General features: G+C 42.8%; 1 protein-coding gene across 1 annotated transcript in view; it reads right to left on the reverse strand.

Annotated features, from left to right (window-relative positions):
• Window positions 1-13,899, reverse strand: part of SH3GL2 (SH3 domain containing GRB2 like 2, endophilin A1) — a 215,502-nt gene extending 201,603 nt beyond the window's left edge. The window contains exon 1 of the mRNA XM_021675320.2: window positions 13,679-13,899. Within this exon, the coding sequence (XP_021530995.1) occupies window positions 13,679-13,723 (45 nt within the window). The 5' untranslated portion in view covers window positions 13,724-13,899. The remainder of the gene's footprint in view (window positions 1-13,678) is intronic.
• Window positions 13,900-20,945: the final 7,046 nt, after the last annotated feature.

Raw genomic sequence — 20,945 nt, forward strand, 5'->3', positions numbered from 1 at the left:
GACCTGAGAGCAGCCGCTATCCAATTGCTTGAGGGCCTGGAAGAACAAAAAGCAAAGCTGCTCTTTCTTATTGAGCAAAACTTCCATCTTCTCCTGCCCTTTGCCATCAGAACTCCAAATTCTTGAGCCCTTGGGTTTGGGACTTACACCACCAGGCCCCAGGTCCTCAGACCTTTGGACTTGGACTGTATTACATCACTGGCTTTCCTCCTTCTCCAGCTTGTAGAAAGCATACTGCAGGATTTAGGCTCCATCATCACATGAGCCAATTCCCATCATAAATTCCTCTCATATATCTAGATATCATATTGGTTCTGTTTTGCTGGAGAATCCTAATACAGTCAGCAAACATGAATACAGATGGACAAAATGTCAAGAAGATACAACTGAATGATATACTTAGGAAACAGTCAAATTATTCCACCATAATCACATGGAAAGATCCTACAGAAAATGCCTACGTTCACTTGAATCATTCACAGCAACAACCACCGGACACAGTTTTAGTGGACACTATGAGCTTAGTAATGTTCCAGGTTTTACATCAGTAATTCCATCTTGGGCTACTTACAGCATGTTAAACTGCTGATGAACTTGGACACCCAAAAAGGAACTGTGGAAAACATTACTTCACAAACAACTGTGCTTTCAGCACTACACAGTACAAGTAAAACTGGTCCTAATCTTTACAAACACTCTATATAAAGGTTTTTCCTGACTAACACAAATATACCCTTCTACTACTGATTGAAGACTTCTTTGTTCAATATACCAATGAAATAATGGGACAAGCAACTTATGGAATCTAAATAAGTTCTTATAAATAGTTCCCTTGCCCCTCTCGGGTGGTGCAATCTCTGACTGCTACCCAGGTTGCAACCCCCATTCCTGAGTAAATGCAAATTTACCTCTGAGCAGTTGACCTTTTTTGGAAGGCGCAGGAGGGGTGACAACACTAAGCATTTAGGTAATTTAGATATTACAAAGGGCAAGCTGGTACATATCACATGATATCAGTATAACTCACTGCTTCATAAAAGTGGAGGAGGTAATAGTCATCGATTAAGGAAAACAATTGATATAGTGATTTTATGATAAGTTTTCTGTTTAAGACATGTCCTTTCATGTAAGGTAATATTTTGGTGAAAATGTATCAAAATGCTTTAAATCTCTATGTCTTCAGACACAGAAAGTAGCTGAAAGAGCTTGTAAAAAACAAACTAAACATTAGCCAGGTGCAATGGCTCATGCCTATAATCCCAGCACTTTGGGAGGCCGAGGCAGGCATATCGCTTGAGTCCAGGAGTGTAAGACCAGCCTGGGCAACATAGCAAGACCCTGTCTCTAAAAAAAACTACAAAAATTAGCCAGGAGTAGTGACGTGAGCCTGTAGTCCCAGCTACCTGGGAGGCTGAGGAGGGAGGCTTGAGCCTAGGAGGAAGAGGTTGCAGTGAGCCATGATCACGCCACTGCGACAGAGTGAGACCCTGTCTCAAAAACAAAACAAAAATAAATGCATCTTAATGATAACAAAAATATCTGTTGAACAAATCTTAAGTCGTGTAAAGAAAAACATCTTTCTAGCTTTTCTTAGAGCTAGGAATAAGGAGCTTTCTATGTCTAGAACACGGGGATGATGAGCACTATAGACATCTCTGGAAAATTTGGACTGTATTCAAGATGACTATAATGGCCAAATGAGTGAAAAATCCAAAGATTTTAGAATTATGAACTTCAAAGGGCCCAAAATACATAGAGCATAATGGGTGAGAAGAATGGAAAAGAAACAACTTCATGTTTGTTAATTAAAAAGTGAAACGGGAGACAGAACTCAAGTGCAAAGTTGAGCACAAGAAGTAGAAGATCTCTGGTTAACAGGATAGTAATATTCATCAATAAACTCTTAACGACAGTATTAATGAACATCTCCAGAAAACATTTCCTTTAGCCAGTGAATTAGATGATGATGATGTGGAATGGCCATGGCAAAGGGTCTGTAGGTCCTCCTTGCCCAGATGCAGCCACTTAACCAGCAAAATAATGAATAGTATAAATACAACCATCAAGCCACTGTACACAACATTAACTCAACAGAAAGAAGCACATTAGAGTCACCTCAGTGAGCAGTACATGCAGAAAATGACAACGGAAGTGAGAGGTGTGTCCACCCTGTAATCAACTTCTACAGGACACCTCCCCTTCAGCTTACTTACCACTCTTACATAAAACCAGGCCACAATATTCTCTCCCTGACCAAGCTGTGCTACTGACACCAAGTCCCTAAAATATATCTCAGGGTTCCAGACCTCATGCTTTCCAAATTTTGTCTGGCACTTCCTTTAGCCAGCGTACCTAAAAAACCATTCAGGGCTAAGGATCCATGAATCACATTAAAGAACACAGGGCTAACACATCACAGAAAATGACCCACATGCTACGGGGCCCATGACCACCCTCACCCCTGCTGCTTACACCACAACACAATTCAAGTGTGCTACACAAATCTGCAATCCTCAACAGCTTAATGAACAACTTCAAAATACCACATAGCCATCTGACGTGCCTGTACTAGGTAAGGGCATTTCACTGTCTGTGTTGGCATCAGCCTTCCCCAAGCACAAAACAGATGCAAGGTTAACAGTCAACTCCTCTACTCTCACTGAAATCTCTGCCACATTGTCAGAGACTAAGAATTCAAAAACTTCTTTGCAGATCTATAGTCTCTCCATTCCAAGGTTTGTGAAGCTGTCACTGTTCTACCAGCCCACCAAGCTAACAAGCTAAGGTACTACCTAGCAAGTACTTAACAGTGCCACTGTTTAAAACTGATCAGCCAAAAAAAAAAAAAAAAAATACCTGATCAGGGGCCACAGAAATAAACTTGTGCCTCATGAAAGAAAAACATGTAAATATCAAAATGCTCAGGCCAGGTACGATGGCTCACACCTGTAATCCCAGTACTTAGGGAGACCGAGGCTAGCGGATCCCTGAGGTCAGGAGCTCGAGACCAGCCAGACCAACATGGAGAAACCCCACCTCTACTAAAATTACAAAATTGGCTGGGTGTGGTGGCACATGCCTGTAATCCCAACTACTCAGGAGGCTGAGGCAGGAGAATCACTTGAACCCAGGATACAAAGGCTGCTGTCAGCCAAGATGGTGCATTTGCACTCTAGCCTGGGCAACAAGAATGGGAAAAAAAAAAAAAAGGCCAAGCATTGTAGACAAAAAAAAAAAACCTATAAAATATAATAAGGCATATGGGCCAGGTATAGTGGCACATGTCTGCAGTCCCAGCTACTCTGGAGGCTGAGGTGGGAGGATTGCTTGGGCCCAGGAGATAGAGGTTGCAGTGAGGTGTGATCGAGCCACTATGCTCCAGCCTTGGTGACAGAGTGAAATGCTGTCTCAAAAGTCACATGGAACATATTGAGCCTTATGTAATAAGAAAAGACTTATTCAGCAAATTAGATTTAAAATTCTTAAAATTCATACGTACATATGTATGTTGTGTATGTGCATATGGACATGCACATATACATACATTTACAAGCTCACAAATAAATTAATAAACAGATACACAATGAATTAATTACAGACACAAGAAATAACAAAAACTGCTAGCTTTTTAACCAAAAACCCACTTTTACATCCTGGGCACATAGCTAGGCTACACTTGCCTTCTTCCTTTTCTCTTGGGTGTACCATAGAGGGGCCATGTTACAAGTTCCAGCCAACCAAACATAAACAATACCCATTTATTATCTTATAATTCTATAAACCAGAAGTCAGAGCCAGCTTATCTGAGCTCCCCGTTTAGAGCCTCACAAGGCCAAAATCAAGGCATTGGCTAGACTGGTCTATTATTTGGAAGCTTGGGGGAAGAATTCCCTTCCCCTCAAATTCTTGGCAGAGACCAATTCTTTAAGGCTGTGGGTCTAAGGTCCCTATTTTCCCTGCTGGCCATCATCCAAGAGCTGATCTCTGCTCCTAGAGGCTGCCTGCATTCCTACTCACATGGCCTCTCCCTCTTTAAAGCAACAACAGCATGTCCAGTCCTGCTCCACTTCCAGTCTCTCTGATTTTTCCTTCCACTACCAGCCAGAGAAAATATCCTGCTTTTTAAGGACTCATGGGATTAGATTAAATCCAATCATCTAACCTTCCCTTTTGTCTTATAAAGTTAAACTCTCAGGAATGATATCTTTTCAAATTGAATGTTGTACCCACACAAAGGGGAGGGGACTACGCAAGAGCTTCAAGAGTCACTGAGAGTCGTAGCATTCTGTCTACTACATTCCTTTTCCAGGCCTGGCATATGAATATCTCCCATGCTTGTTAAAACATACTCTTTCCCTTTGGCAACCTTAAAAACCATGTGTTACAGATGGCAGAACCCATCCAGGGTCATCCTGATTCTCTGAAGCAAATAACAGGAAATATGAAATATAAATGAAAAGGACTTTGAGCATCAAATTACCATTAAGACTTCTTGGTTAAGCCAAAATACCAAGCACTAAGTTTAGAGTGACACAGCCAAGTCTACCAGTTTAAAATTAGGTCTAAAAAAGAATTTCCATCATAGAAATTGACAAATGAAACTGACAAGAAGAAAACATATATCAGAAGCCTATTAAGTTGAAGTTTTTCTGTTTTTGTTTTTTGTTTTGTTTTTGAGACAGTGTCTTGCTCTATTGCCCAGGTTGCAGTGCAGTGTTGCAATCTGGCTCACTGCAACCTCTGCCTCCAAGGTTCAAGAAATTTTCATGCCTCAGCCTCCTGAGTAGCTGGAACTGCAGGTACGCACCACTACGTCTGGCTAATTTTTGTGGTTTTAGTAGAGAAGGGGCTTCGCCATGTTGGCCAGGGTGGTGTCGAACTCCTGGCCTCAAGTGATCTGCCCACCTCAGCCTCCCCAAGTGCCAGGATTATAGGTGCGAGCCACTGCGTATGGCCAGAAGCCTACTAAGTTTCTAAAGAAATTCCATTACTCAAATCAACCATGAGTAGTTAAAAGCCTGTGACTGTAAAACAATCCTCAAATTTAAATAAACAGGAAGTTGGCTGAAAAAGTTATGCAGTTCCCAAAGAGGGCACAATTCCTCTCACCCTTCTTAGATCTGGCCAAATATATATAAGAACAAAAGAGTTCCTCCCAGATTGCAGAGCCAGATTGTATAACCAAGGAACTTCCTCCGCTGCTGGGCAGGGGACTTCATAATTTCCCCCTGCAGGACGCCATCACTGTTATGGACAATAGCTGTCCTGACTCCCATTCTCTCCTTTCCTTATTGGGAGTGTTCACCATGGACATTATTTTCTGTACTTTTTGAGACATTCTCGCTCTGTTGTCCAGGCTGGAGTGCAATGGCATGATCCTGGCTCACTGCAGCCTCTACCTCCCAGGTTCAAGGGATTCTCTTGCCTCAGCCTCCCTAGTAGCTAAGATTACAGATGCGCACCACTAGGCCTGGCTAATTTTTGTATTTTCAGTAGAGACAGGGTTTTGCCATGTTGGCCAGGCTGGTTCAAACTCCTCAAGTTATCTGCCTGCCTTGGCCTCCCAAAGTGCTGGGATTGCAGGCATGAGCTATGGAGCCCAGCCGATTTCCTGTACATTTAAAAGCACAGGCTGACTATTTGCTTTATGTTTCATTCAAGCATTATTCCGTGATATGATTTGGCTATGTGACCACCCAAATCTCATCTTAAACTGTAGTTCCCATAATCCCCATGTGTCATGGGAGGGACCTGGTAGGAGGTAATTGAATCATGGGGGTAGGTACCTCCATGCTGTTCTTGTGATAGTGAGTGAATTCTCCTGAGATCTGATGGTTTTATAAGGGGCTTTTCCCCCACTTCGCTCTGTACTTCTCCTTGCTGCCATCACGTAAAGGTCATTTTTGATCCCCCTTCCACTATGATTGTAAGTTTCCTGAGGCCTCCCCAGCCATGCAGAACTGTGAGTCAATTAAGCCTCTTTCCTCTATAAATTACCCAGTCTCGGGTATGTCTTTATTAGCAGCATAAGAACAGACTAATACATACCTTGATATTGAGGTATCTCTTAGCATTATAATACTATTCCCATTAGATCTATGGGGAAAGGTCAGTTTCAACTATAAAAAAGATATTTCTATTTTTTATATATATCATAATTCAAAAAAAGCCAGAAAACACTGCCTAGAGGTCCTTCAGTGTCCTAAGTATCCAAGCAAACCTCCATGGAACTGTGGGTTCTTCACAAGTATTACAGACAGCTTCTCTATATTCATCTATACCATCTACAATTTGACTCAGGGGATGGGGGAGGGAGATTAGGGCAGAGTAACTACAACATCATATTTGTAATTCAGAAGTTGTACTAAATGTAAAACCTTCAAAAATAATGAAGCTATTTCCTGAGGCATTTGTCATCAGCTAATGATTTAGTACAGCATGAAAACATTTTGTTGGTACAATGCAAAAGACTTGGCAGGGTCTCACAACCATGGCATTTTTAACTATAACTGGCATAAGTATAACTATAGCTCTCTTCTTAGTCTTTATTATCCATCAGATACCATGTACATCATTCTTAAGCTCTTGGGCTCCTTAAGTGCTTAGGGAAACAAAGAAATTCTAAACCAAAAACACCGAGAAGGGTTGTATTACAAAGTTTCAAAGCTGCATATGTTGTCTCCTACTGTCTCAACATTCATTTCCACATACACTAACTGTGAACACCTCACCCAAGTAACCAGGTGCATAAGTGTGATAAAGCTGGCCCCCACCACAAGTTCACCTCTCTGCCTTCTTCTGACCATGGCCTACCAATGCACCAATGCAAATGCATCACATGCACCAAAATGCACCCATGAAACCCCCTCCCACCTTTTCCTGTGAACTGCACCAAGATCACTAGTAAAGGAATTTGCCCACAGTCCTTGCTCTCTCCACTCCCACCTGTTTCCCAACTGCTTAGCTGATCCTGCTCTCAGCGCCATCACCTCCACCCAATATGTGCCCCCATCCTATTCTCCTATACAGTGATTCTGCCATTCTAAGACCTGTGAGTATAATAAACTTTGTTTTCTTGAGCCTCTCCTGTGTCCCCTCTTGTGGCTACACCTCACTGACCACTACCTAAAAGAATACAAGATAAGGGTACAAAGGATTAAAATAACAAAAAGGGGAAAGGGAGGCCAAAAACTCCGACTTCTGGCTGGGTGCGGTGGCTCATGCCTGTAATCCCAACACTTTGGGAGGTCAAAGCGGGCAGATCACCTTAAGTCGCGAGTTCGAGACCAGCCTGACCAACATGGAGAAACCCTGTCTCTACTAAAAATGCAAAATTAGCTGGGCGTAGTGGCACATGCCTGTAATCTCAGATACTCGGGAGGCTGAGGCAGGAGAATCGCTTGAACCCGGGAGGCGAACATTGCGGTGAGCCAAGATCGTGCCATTGCACTCCAGCCTGGACAAGAGTAAAACTCTGTCTCCAAAAAAAAAATCCACTGACATCTTCCCCACTTAGTATCTTCCCTATCTGGCCTTAAATTCAGAAGGACTGCTCATCCCTAGAAAGCCCCACCAGGTATCCACTTTGAAGTCTTAAGCAGTTCCTAAACTCCATCTCCTCACCTAATTCCCACGATTTATTTGTCAGTGTGTCCCGCCCTTCTCTCTCCTCTGCCTCAAGCTACTCCTCTGAAGAAAGCCCTCGGGTTGTTTGACGCCCTGAGACTCTGTATGCAGCACAAGAGGCTTGGCAGAATGGAATCTGCTCTGCAAGCTTCAGCTCCCCTCCCCTGAATATTAAACCTCTCCCTTCCACAATGACATCTGTCCTCAAAGCAGTCACCATTTGCCCCAACCAAATCTTGCCATTTTCTAGCATACTTCTAATTGATTTGCAGCCTACCTTAAAATTTTCCAAGTACACTGAAACAAAAATTCATATAAACTCAATTTAAAACATTAAAGAATCACTATGGGGGGAAAAGGTTGCAAAAATATAACTTGTTTCAACAACAAAAACTTCAATCAAGAGGACTCTCAGGCTAGAGGGAAATCATTTTCAGTCACCACTTTCTTTTCACATCCCCACAGGCCCATGAGCCAGCATATCATCACATCGATGACTTAAAGCTCATTAATAACATTTTGTTTTACATGGTTAAATTGATCCTTATTATGCAAGCATGGGACTCTCACAAGCATTATCTTCATTCAATCCTGACACCTCTGGAAAGGTTTTTTATATTTGGTTGCTGCTAAAATTAATGCAGAGAAGGCTGAATTTTGATTACGCATCCTAAAGCCCAGTAACAGAACTGTTGGAGTGAGGGTATTGTAAGAAACACCCATTTTCTTCTGATGACATGATCAATTTTTTTCTTGAGATAGAGTCTCACTCTGTTGCCCAAGCTGGAGTGCAGTGGCAGTACCTCAGCTCACTGCAATCTCTGCCTCCTGGTTCAAGCAATTTTCCTGCCTCAGCATCCTGGGTTGCTAGGATTTCAGGCACCTGCCACCACATCTGGCTAATCTTTTTGTATTTTTAGTAGAGACAAGGTTTCGCCACACTAGCCAAGCTGGTTTTGAACTCCTGACCTCAAGGGATCCTCCTGCTCCAGCTTCCCAAAGTGCTGGGATTACACGCATGAGCCACCATGCTCTGCCATATTTTTACTTTTTGAGGGGAGGGACAGCAATTAGGGATTTATATAAGAAGGTGGTGATAGGCTAACGACATTCTCCCTCAGAAAAATGCATGTACAAAACATGACTTATAATTTTATAAAATATATAGGCCCCTAGCAGCCTATTACAGACACCAGCTAAGAATCTGAAAGGCTACAGGTGTGGAAATCCTGGGTCAAGCAACAAGCCACAGCCAAGATTTTAAAGGCAGCCAAGAGTTCACTGCTTAGAGGCAATTAAGAAACTGAGAATCTCGCTGAGATAAAGTCATAACTATTTAATCCAATACTTTTAAGTTTCACATCTCACCAAATCAACAAATGCATGAAAGATTTACGTAATGGTCTCCTAAGCAAAGCATCTATATAAAATACAGCATTCTGAATGAGGAAATTAGGTAAAACAAAAGGATACAGAACACAAACATAATGAAATTTTCCCCGTTAAGGAATCCAAGTGTCACAAATAAGCACACACCAGACAGTATCATGAAACCCAGCCTACCCAAATTAATTTAATCATTTTAAAAAACCACAAAACGTAGTTTATAATAGGTATATTTCTGTCTCGGTCTACTAACAAAACACCTTACAATGAGTAACTTATAAATACAGTTTGGGAGGCTAGGAAGTCCAAGATGAAGGCACCAGCAGATCATGTGCCTGGTGAGGGCCCACCCTTTGCTTCAAAGATGGTCCCTTATTGCTAAACTCTCACACAGTGGAAGGGGACAGAATGACCCCTTCAACCTATTTTGAGAGCACTAATTCCATTCATGACTTAATCATGAGAGCCCCTGTGACTTAATCACCTCCTAAAGGCCCATCTCTCAATACTGTCATATTGGTAGTCAAGTTTCAACATATGTATTTTAGGGGACACATTCAGACCTTAGCAATATACGAACCAACTCATTAAAAAAGAAGAAAGTGTATCTTTTTGAATGTAATAGAAATTTATATGTTATTTACAGACTGAATTGTCCTCTTAGATGCTGAATCAAATATAGAATACTGTGATTAATCCTTTTATGCAAATAATGACTGTTATGGATTGAACTGTGCCCCTCCAAAATTCATATTAAAGTCCTAATTACAATAGCTCAGAATACAACCTTACTTGGAAATAGGGGCATTACAGATATAATTCCTTAAGATGAAGTGATAGTGGAGTGGGATGGGCTTGCTCAATCCTCTATGACTTGGGGTCCTTATAAAATGGGGAAATTTTGACACTGAGAGACACAGGGAGAATGCCATGTGAGCATGCAGGCAGGGAATGCCATGTGAGCATGCAGGCAGAGACCAAGTGACGTATCTACAAGCCAAGGAAGGCCAAAGATAACCAACAAAGCACCAGAGCTAAGAAAGCCTGGAATAGATCCTGTCTCATACCTTCAGAGGGCGCATGGCCCTACCGGCACCTGGGTCTCAGACTTCAAGTGTGCTTGTCTCAAGAAGTGGGAGACAATACATTTCTATTGTTGAAACCACTCAGTTTGTAGTACTTTGTTACAGCAGCTCCAGCACACTCATAAAATGACTTAATATATTTTACTTTATAATAGACTTTTACATATTATTATAAAGCAAAATGTGTATACACTATATGCATGATAGAGTGAATTTTTTAAAGTGCAGATTTTGTAGAAGCTTCATATTCATTGGAAACAGCTATTTTTACCTAAGCTGCTGCCAGTTTAAAACAAGTGAAAAAAAATTGACATAACTTTTGTAAAATGAAATCTCAATGTGAATAAAACTCACTAAAAGTAGAGTAACACACATTTGCCCTTCATTGCAGTAAAAAAAAAGAATATGCTAATTACATAGTAAATTATATCTTTATGAGCAATTAAGTAATGAAGTATATGGAAAATAAGAGGTTCAATTTTTGCTATATTTATATATTTTCGTGCTGAAAGGATTTTCTCCTCTAATAAGTTTTACTTGGCATAAGCATTTTTTTTACCTCCAAATTGTAAATATACTGAAAATAACTGTCAGTAACAAGGTAGAAATAAACAATTCTAATATAAGACAACATTTGTGACACATTTAATCAGAAACTCCAAGTTCAAACAGTAAAGTATACTGTTTTATTAACATAAATGTCATCCCTTACTAACATAAGCAAAAAAAGCTCAATTCCATAGAAAGAAACTTTTACCTGAACAGGCGCCTTCCACTTATAAAACCAGGCTGGGTGTGGTGGCTCACGAATGTAATCTCAGCACTTTGGGAGGCTGAGGGCAGATCACCTGAGGTCAGGAGTTCAAGACCAGCCTGGTTAACATGGCTAAACCCTGTCTCTACTAAAAATACAAAAATTTGCTGGGCATGGTGGTAGGCACCTGTAATCCTAGCTACTCCGGAGGTTGAGGCAGGAGAATTGCTTGAACCCGGGAGGTGGAGGTTGCAGTGAGCCAAGATGGCGCTATTGCATTCCAGCCTGGGTGACAACAGCAAAACTGTGTCTCAAAAAATAAATAAACTTAGGCTGTATCATCCAGCAAGTGAGTTCTCAAAAGGAAGTAATTCTAGGTCTGAAGCTTCCTCTGCGGATTACGTCAGGTTCATGGACCTGCATGGAAATAAATGGCTACAAAAGTAGGACATGACTATTTCTTTAATTTTTTTGTCACATGCAAACCATAACACAGGGTTTACATACTCTTCTAAATATACACATAGGCAAAGAACAGTTAGCTCTGCCTTAGGCTTTCTAGGAGTGTGCTACACTAAGCTATGGATAAGAGACTACGTGCTACTTCACTTTTCAAATAAAAGGCTTTTCAGTAAAAGGAAGACAATGATGCAGTGATTCTGCATTTGGATTCAGTGTGATAAATAGAAACCATATCGCATCACATGCTTACCTTCTCCAATCTTTTAAGTTCTTTCCTAACACAGTTCCAATTATTTTTTCTACACTTTAGAGCTACATAGAACTTCAAGATTTAGCTGAAATGGAGCCCTCTGACTATTTTTTAAGTTGGAAAAACTAAAAGGTCTAGCTTGGGTAACTTCCATAGCATAACGGATAGTATTTTATACTAATAAAATTATCCTTAATGGCAATAACTATCATCTATTGGACACTTTTTACGTGTGTCCTACACACTCATATCTCTTCACCTCAACCCTGAGAAATGGATATTATCATCACTTAACAAGGACAGATTCAGAAGTTAAATAAGTCTCTCAAGGTCAGATGCAGCAGAGGCAGGATTCAAACCTTAGCCCTTCCCACTCCAAAGCCAAGACTCCTAATTGCTTTGACGGCACTAAGCTTTGCAAAAGAAATCTTTAGGATCAAAGTGGAAAAAAGATGTCATGTTGGTAAATCCAGTGTCGAAGTATGCTACAGAGAAGTGACCAGCAGAGAAATCAAAAAGGTTAGTAATATTGAAGAAGTTATGCCAGAGAATTCCTGGGCAGCACACATGCTTGGTTCTGTGAACGTGAAAGAACTTGAAGCATACAGTTATTTGAAGCCTTCCAAACTACATCAACAAACAAAGCACTTACATTCACAAACATGACTGGTGGAGTGATCAAAGAAAACTCCAATTATAATAGAAAAGCAAGAATAATGACATTAAGAAACATTTTTCCAGAACTTTTGTTAATTACCTAAGTTGATTTATATATATTTTTCCTAATTACCTAAATTAAGAAAAGTTTCTTACTTTTCTTAATTAAGTTGACAGATATAATTGATTCTATAAAGACAAGTCTATGGGGAGGAAGATGATGCACACGTGTGCAAACACACACACATGACGTGAATTTTACACATGACGTGAATTTCATGCTGCATCTGTCACCCTAAGTTAACCAAGGTTCTGTAAAACACAACCCTCATCTTTTCTGGATGTGGTTTATAATGGGGCTGTCATTGTGGTAGCCTAGGAAAAACCTCATTATTTCTGAGAAATTATGAGAAAGCTCATTAATTAAGGCTAACCAATGAAAAAAATATTTAACACTAAATTATGAAAAACATTTCAAGGTAAGTCATAAAAACCCTTAGCTAGAGATCCTGTAAATTTGAACCTATTTCAGAAGGATAAAAAATTAGTAATCACACACATTATGTAAGAAATAGGTCACAGCATAAGTACTCGCTTATTTGTCCCTATGTAAAATTCTTCGAGTCCAATGATTTTAATTATTAGAATCTAGGTTAATTTGTTTTATTACAATCACAGCGTACTAACCCCACAAAGAAAAATGGGTACATCTAAGATGTCAAAGGTTCATTAAAAACGATTTAAAATACAGAATGATTTTAAGTCTTCAACAATTTGGTTAAGCTAAGGCTGCAAAACCCAAGGGAAATATTTAAGACCCGCAGAGTGCTCATCATGCCCTGGCCACAAAGGAGTTTCACGACTGAGTTCTCCCGGAAAAAGTTAATGTATGCTGGTCCCTAAAGGAAGCCCCCAGCCTCCCATTCCTCTGGAGCCTGCGGGCGGCGGGAAAGGAGGGTTCTGACCACCGGGGAAGGGAGAGGAGCGCAGACCGCCGGCCTCCGCGCCGCCACCCTCAGTGCGGCCACCGCTCGTGCCGACACATCCCGGGACAGCCGGGCGCACCGACTCCGCAAGGTCACCCGGGAAGAGGCGACTTTACATAATCTCCCGCCGCGCCGCCCGGGCACCTGCGCGCCGCGGCAGCAGTGCAGCCGCGGTCCCTTTCCCGCAGCGCGAGCGTGAGGTGGTGCGGGGGCGGCGGGCAGCGGTACCAGGCGGGACGCCCGGGACCCGCGGGCGGGCAGCGCGCACCGAGCTGGGGGCGGGGAACCGAGGGCGGACGCCCAGCCCGGGGATGCCCGGAGCCGCCGCCGCTGGGGGCGAGGCGGGGTGCGGCCGGCGCGGGCGAGGCGCGGTGCCGGGGTCCCCGAGCTGCGCCGCTGGACAGCCAGCGCCGAGCGCGCCCTTCGCAGCTTCGCCCCGGACTGCGCGGGACGCACCTGCCACGCTTCTTACCTGAGTGGCTTTGTGGAACTGCTTCTTGAGCCCGGCCACCGACATGGTGCAGGAGACCGCGCGAACCGCTGCGGTGCGGGCCGGAGGCGGCGGAGCGGGACCAGAGGGCCGGCGGGGCGGCGCGATCTCCTGGCCGCCGCTGGTCGTGCCGCCGCCGGGGCTGTGGGCGCGAGGGCGCGGAGCCGAGCGGGGCACGGGCTCATGCGGAGAGACACTGTGACGTCAAGGGCGGGTGATGCGGCCTCTTAAAGGGGACGCGGGAAGCCCCGCCCCAAGCGCGGGGACGCCCGGGCAGGTGCCGTGGCGCGCGGTACCTGGGAGCAGGCGCCCGCTGCGGGGCGTGGCTCAGCGGCACCCGTGGGCGTATCTCTGGTCAGCGGGCCGAGGACGTCCTCCTGTCCCGGGGCTGGTGTTCGTGCCCCCGCGGGCTGCGGACGGGTCGCTGCAGATTGTTAGCCCAGGCACCCGCACGACTCAGGGGACTTGCTGGGCTTCCAGGTAGCCGCGGCGGCGCTGCCTGCAGACGGCCCTCCTGCCCTTTGAGCCTGGCCTCTCTGCAGCCGCAGCCTGAAAAGGAGTGGCCATCTATCTGGACTAATGACTAAGTCATTGCTCCTTCTATGCCTTGTCCTGCCTGGTTGGTCACAGAAAACATTTCTCTGCCCTGGTTTCGATATCCCTATCTTACCTTAGGGAAAGCCATACACACTTTTCCCCCGATCTGATACAATTTAACGACTTAAAAAGAAGAACAGGAGCCCTTAAGCCTGGACAGATAAATAGAATTGAAGTCTTACTACAAAAATAGCATTTAATCCTCTGGTTACAGAAATTAAAAAGCCCAAATGTGAACTTGGTTAACACCAAGTTATGGTTAACACCAAATGCTTGTGAATTTAGGGTTTCCGTTCTGATAAAAATCAAAATATAATGTGAAAAAGCACGATACTAAGTTATCTACAGATACTTCATATGTAACCAAGGAGGTATGGCTGGCTAAAGTGCAACTCATAGAATCAGATGAGTTGGGAGCAGAGCAGCACTAAATGCCTTCTGTGCTCTGGTACTTAACCATTTCTGATTTTTCTAGGACTGAGGAGCTGGTGGGAAAGAACTTGGACGCTGTCCCCATATGTGGACCACAGTGATAAGAAGGAGAAACCAGAAGGACAGAAGTCAAGATGGAAGAAATTGTCAAGGATGGGTAGAGACAACAAGGCAGAATGGGAGTCCTAGAAATACTTTTCATGTCTCCACAACTCCTGCTGCCTGATAGGAACCAGAGACCCACCCCTACTCTTTGAGACACTGCTGCTTAGGCACAGGGTGAACATCTGATGCAAAAGGGTTCTATCCATCCGGTAGAGCTACCAGTCATGGTCTTTCTTGATGATGTGAACTGACATACACAAAGGCAGAGTCAAGCAGTGGTGGGCACTGGAGCAGCAGAGCACATGGACTAGGGACGCAGGCTGCAGAGAGAGGCGGATGAAAGGAGCTATTCTCCAGTGTGGTAGCCTTTACCACTGTTCATATACCTTTCCCTACCTGGCAGAATTTCACTTTCCAAACCTCTTGTTAAGTGGAGGTATGGTTACAAGTTTTGACTAGAGGGTTAGGAGGAAAAGTGACTGTCACTTCTGCAGAAGTGGCATGAGATGTGGGTATGAGATGCAAAGCTTTCTTTTCCTCTGCCACAATAGTCTAGAAAGCTGTGGTATCTCAGCCAGGATCCAGAGTGAGACTAAAGCAGGCCAGAGTCCCCAGCTGACATTCAATGGACATGTAGCATCAGTAGGAAACCTGAGTAATTTTAATTCACTGAGGCTCTGGTTGTTAGGAATAAACTTTTTTGTCTATGTTTCCAATTTTTAAAAGGTTGCCCAGCTGGGCGCAGTGGCTGATGCCTGTAATCCCAGCACTTTGGGAGGCCACAGCAGGCAGATCACCTGAGGTCGGGAGTTCAAGACCAGCCTGACCAATGTGGAGAAACCCCAGCTCTACTAAAAAGTACAAAGTTACCTGGGTGTGGTGGTGCATGCCTGTAATCCCAGCTACTCCAGAGGCTAAGGCAGGATAATCGCTTGAACCCTGGAGACAGAGGTTGCGGTGAGCCTAGATAGCACCGTTGCATTCCAGCCTGGGCAACAAAAGCAAAACTCTATCTCAAAAAAAAAAAAAAAAAAGTTGCCCACTACTTGCATAATAGAAAACAGTATTTTATAGTTAATTTTTACTACCGCGTCTCTGATCTGAACAATGGAACATTTCATAAGGTAGGCCTTGGTTGAAGCTACCAAAAGATAGAGCAATTTATCTACAAAGTGGAAGGGCCTGGGATAGATATAAGCTCTGCTCTCTAATCATGAAAGATATGAAATGGGGGCCTGAATCGCCTCCTTGGAACTTTGAATACTTAACTGAGCCCTACATTATACAAAAGCCAGTTTCTATCTTTCCCTGGTTCTTCATCCACCAACTTAGAAGTCTCATGCTGCTAAATTTCAAAGAAACTACCTTGGGAGAAAAAACTATTTAAGGACATTAAATCCTTTGGAAACCATTGTTCAGTCTCCTAGGCATCCACTGCATCTCATCCGATCTGATTTGGCCATGTCTCCACCCAAATCTCATCCCGAATTTTAACTCTCAACAATTCCCACATGTCCTGAGAGGAACCCAGTGGGAGTGATTGAATTATGGTAGTGGGTCTTTCCTACACTGTTCTTGTGATAATGAATCAGTCTCATGAGATCTGATGATTTTAAAAATGGGAGATTCCCTGCACAAGCTCTCTTCTCTTGTCTGCTGCCATGTGAGACGTGCCTGTCACCTTCTGCTATGATTGTGAGGCCTCCCCAGCCATGTGGAACTGTGAGTCCAATTTCTTTTGTAAATTGTCCAGTCTCGGGTACCTCCTTATCAGCAGCATGAAATGGACAAATACCTCATCTAAGTCCAGCATTTATATCGAAGCCCACAATTTATGCCTATAAAGACCTTTGAGATGTCACCTTTGAAGAAATTTGTTAAGCTCCTCCTACTAGCAAGCATCATGGTAGATGTTGAGATTGAGAAGGGGAGGTATCATGACATGTATGGGCTGGACCTTGAATCCCAAGGGGTTTCCAGACCAGTAATTTGAAAAAAAATCTTCCTATGGACATGTACTGTTACTTGAATACAGAGAAACAAATACCCCAGACACTGAACAATTCTAAACATGGATGCTGTCTTTGGTTGCAAAGAATCTTGAACAGAGGCTTTGGAGAGAAATGCAGAAGCACAATGCAGGGAAAGGGGAATCAAGAGTCAGTGAGGAAGACCTTTGTTTGGCAAAATGTTGGAATTCAGCATGCTGCCCTACAGTCTCCTGGGATAAAATCAATGTAAAATGTTAAATAAACCTAGATCTTATCAGGAAAGTCCCAATTAAATGAAACCCTCACAAAACACCACCTCACTAATTGGGCAGTAAATTCATGGTCAGCAATAATCCCATCACATCATTCATGCACTATTTCTCCTTGCATTATGCTAAAGCTTCTGGCAAATACCAGACCTCTCATTTGCACAGAGCTGCTGCATCCCTGGCACCTTTCAGAGGGTCCCTAGCTTCAAGGAGGTAGAGGAAAAGCAGCAGCATTCATCCTACTGAGCTTCAACCCCCATCACTGTGCCTCTGGCTCATACAGGGGGCAAACTGCTCCTGACTTCATGTGTAAGTTCATTAAGCATAAGAAACATTGCAAAGCAAAGGCATTAAACTCCAACTTCTTATTTTACAGATGAGAAAACAAAGGAAATGAAAGGAAATGACTTATCCTACTTTTTCTACTCTAGCCTTTAGCCTCAATTCAAGATAGAGCCTGTAATCACTGTTAATAAATAGAAGAGGTTTGAATGAACAAATAAAAAAATGAACAATATATCATTGACGCTGATGCTTTCTTCTAACCACATTGGATCTGATGTTCACCAGATCACGCTATATTAAAACTTCGATTGTGCAAAACCCAGACAGTTGTTTCTAGGTGAGTGGCACTTAACATAAGATTTTGTGCCTTTGGACACTACCAGTAGCATTGAGCCCCCACCCAGCCTGGGCAGGGCTAACAAGCCCGTTCATAGAGATGAGAAGTCAAGGGAAAGACTATCTTTGCTTTTTTGCTTCCAGTTTTGTCACCTGCCAGCCACTCTCCAACAGATACATAGACAGAAGCTTTTTTTTTTTTTTTTTTTTTTGCCTCTTTTGAAGTGGAATGTATGAGTCTTTCTGCTGGGGATGGCCACCTTCCCCAACTTTCCTTCTCTCTAATATAACCTCCTCCCTCCAAAGTACAGGGGCCTTTCCCTGCAAAAACTTCCTTTCCACTTAGCTAAACCCTCTTAACCCAATCACAAAGGAGAAGAAAGGGCTTAACCAAGTGGGTGACTCATGTTAGACTCTTACATCTGTACCATAATCATTTTTTCATTCCAGTTTGAAATAGTTCCAACTTCCCCACAAAATCCTGCCACCTCCACACCCATTTGCAGTGCTTTTCCCTTGAAGTCTTTCCCCATCCTTCTACCCTCATGCCCTCCCTTTATTTTTGAAGCCTCAGCCCTGATGAGCTGCATTTGGTCTAATATGTGCTGTAGACATTCATGTATAATCTCTGATGCTTACCTCTTTGAGTGCAGAGTCTTTGTAATTCTTCCCAGATAATATAAATACATGCCAGATATGGGCTAATTGAAATTTTAAAAGGTTGATTAAATTTCGAAAGCTAGGTCCAGCAGAGGGTCAGAAAGACTGCGAAACTGACTGAGCAGATTGTTCAGTGGTTATGGTTACTACCTCATGTGTCCAAGTCCGGTTCAAGCCCGGTTCTCCAGGGTTCTGACAATTCAGTTCCCAATGCCTTTCCCATAAATTCCCCTTTGTTCACTCAGGCAACACTGCTTTATTTTGCTTGCAATAAAAAATGCTGGATGTTTCATCCTCTTTCCCCTTCCTGCAATAATATTCTAATCTCAAATCCATTTATTGTTTGGCTAGCAGCTCAGAGACTTAGGCAACTATAGTTCCTGCTAAGCACTGCGTTAGGGTTCCTGCTAAGCACTGCGTTAGGCTTCCTTCTAAGAAAAGGGTGGACAGATTGAGTGACAAGGAATATAGTCTTTTAGCAAAGTGTCAATTTTCCTTGTAAGACATTGACATTCTGATTTACAAATCAAACCTTTTGTTTATTTGATTAGTATGGTTCAGGCTGCCAGGGTCTGAACCTCCCAATGTCCTGGGAATTGGCATCCAAATGTTTGTAAAGAAATACCAAGCAACTGGACTCTGAGACAGCAGTGGCACTCCTGGAATGAGAATAATTGTTAGGGCATCTTTACAATTGGCTTATTTATTCTATGCCTCTCTGGATATTATCACTAAAGAGGCTGAAGGCATATTGTTAACCCTAGACATGGGATCTGGCTAGACAGCCTGTTAAAGTACTCTGTTAAAGAGACCAAGTTCTGGCCTGGCACAGTGGCTTACACCTGTAATCCCAGCACTTTGAGAGGCCGAGGCAGGTGGATCACTAGTTCAAGACCAGCCTGGCTAACATGGTGAAACCTGGTCTCTACTAAAAAATACAAAAATTAGCCAGATGCAGTGGTACGTGCCTGTAATTCCAGCTACTCAGAAGCCTGAGGCAGGAGAATCACTTGGATCTAGAAGGCAGAGGTTGCGGTGAGCTGAGATCATGCCACTGCACTCCAGCCTAGGCAACAAAGCAAGACTGTGTCTCAAAAAAAAAAAAAAAAAAAAAAAGAGGCCAATTTCTGTTGCTATTTTGGTAGCTACTTAGCCCTACAAAGAAAACCTTTTCCTTAGTCACAGTATGCATGTTACCCTGTCATCTAAATGATTCATTCTCTTGATTACAGAAAATCCAAGTATGAAAGGGGAGATAATTTAATTTAGCATAAACCTGTCAACAATACTAAGAACTCTTTGAGTACAGGCTTCCAATATTCTGTATCAGCTTTATATATGAAAATAATACTGACAATATATTTATTCTACTTTAATATATTTTTAAAAGAAAATTACACTTTCAGAAGGGATAAAACAGTTGACAATTTACAGCTATTTAAATACATTATTCATCTTTGTCTGGCTTGGGCTTTTCTTTTTTTCCAATTGTTTTGTTAAACATGCTCAGCTTGTATTTTTCTCTGGGCCACACATATAAAGCTGACTTCAGTGACAACAAATCAAATATAAAGCACCACTTAAAAACTGAACTTCAAACATTTAACATTAAAACTTGGCACGGTGGCTCACGCCTGTAATCCCAGCACTTTGGGAGCCTGAGGTGGGCGAATCACAAGGTCAAGAGATAGAGATCATCCTGGCCAACATGGTGAAACCACATCTCTACTAAAAACATATAAAAATTAGCTGGGATTGGTGGCGCACGCCTGTAGTCCCAGCTACTTAGGAGGCCGAGGCAGGAGAATCACTTGAACCAGGGAGCCAGAGGTTGCAGTGAGTTGAGATCACACCACTGCACTCCAGCCTAGCAACAGAATGAGACTCTGTCATAAAAAAAAAAAAAAAAATGCTACCCTTTCAGGAATACTAATTTTCTCTGAGTTCAGTTATAAAAAGTTTGCCAAGTAGGAAATTCCTTAGATCAAAGATCTAGAATATACTTATAAATAGAGTTAAGTTGAATTGGGGAATGTTGACAGCAATTCTTAAGATGCCCTTAACTTGGAAGGTGTATTACAGAGAGGAGGAAATCCCATTCAAGGCTCAAGCTTAAGACCAGTGAACACATTTAACAATGAAGAATTCTCTATTAAGGCAGAATTGACTAAGGAGTCAGGGAAGGAGAGGAAGTGAAGAAGCAAAGGCAGTTGTCCCCCTAACCCACTACCACCAATGAAAAGAGAGACGCCAGTCATTAGGTCATGGTTAACGAGGGAACTGATAGGAAGTTTTCTGTTTGTTTGTTTGTTTTTTAAGCTGGGCCATCTGGGCGTGTTAATGAACAAAGGGAAGAAATCAGTTAAATTGCAGATATAAGTCACCCTAGAGACTTAGAGGCTCACTGAGTGCAGTCACTGGAGAGTGCAGTAGAAAAGGAAGAAAAGCCAAATGGAGAGGTCACCTGGGAAAGGAGAAGGGATGCCTATTTCCCTGGGGTGCCGACAGAGCACTGGTGAGCAGGTGGAGAGGGATGAAGCCCACATCATGAGTGGAGGAAGTCTGATGACAGAT

The sequence above is a fragment of the Aotus nancymaae genome, unplaced genomic scaffold (assembly GCF_030222135.1).
Source record: "Aotus nancymaae isolate 86718 unplaced genomic scaffold, 86718_ANA_hifiasm-v0.15.2.pri h1tg000003l, whole genome shotgun sequence".
Classification (NCBI taxonomy): Eukaryota; Metazoa; Chordata; class Mammalia; order Primates; family Aotidae; genus Aotus; species Aotus nancymaae.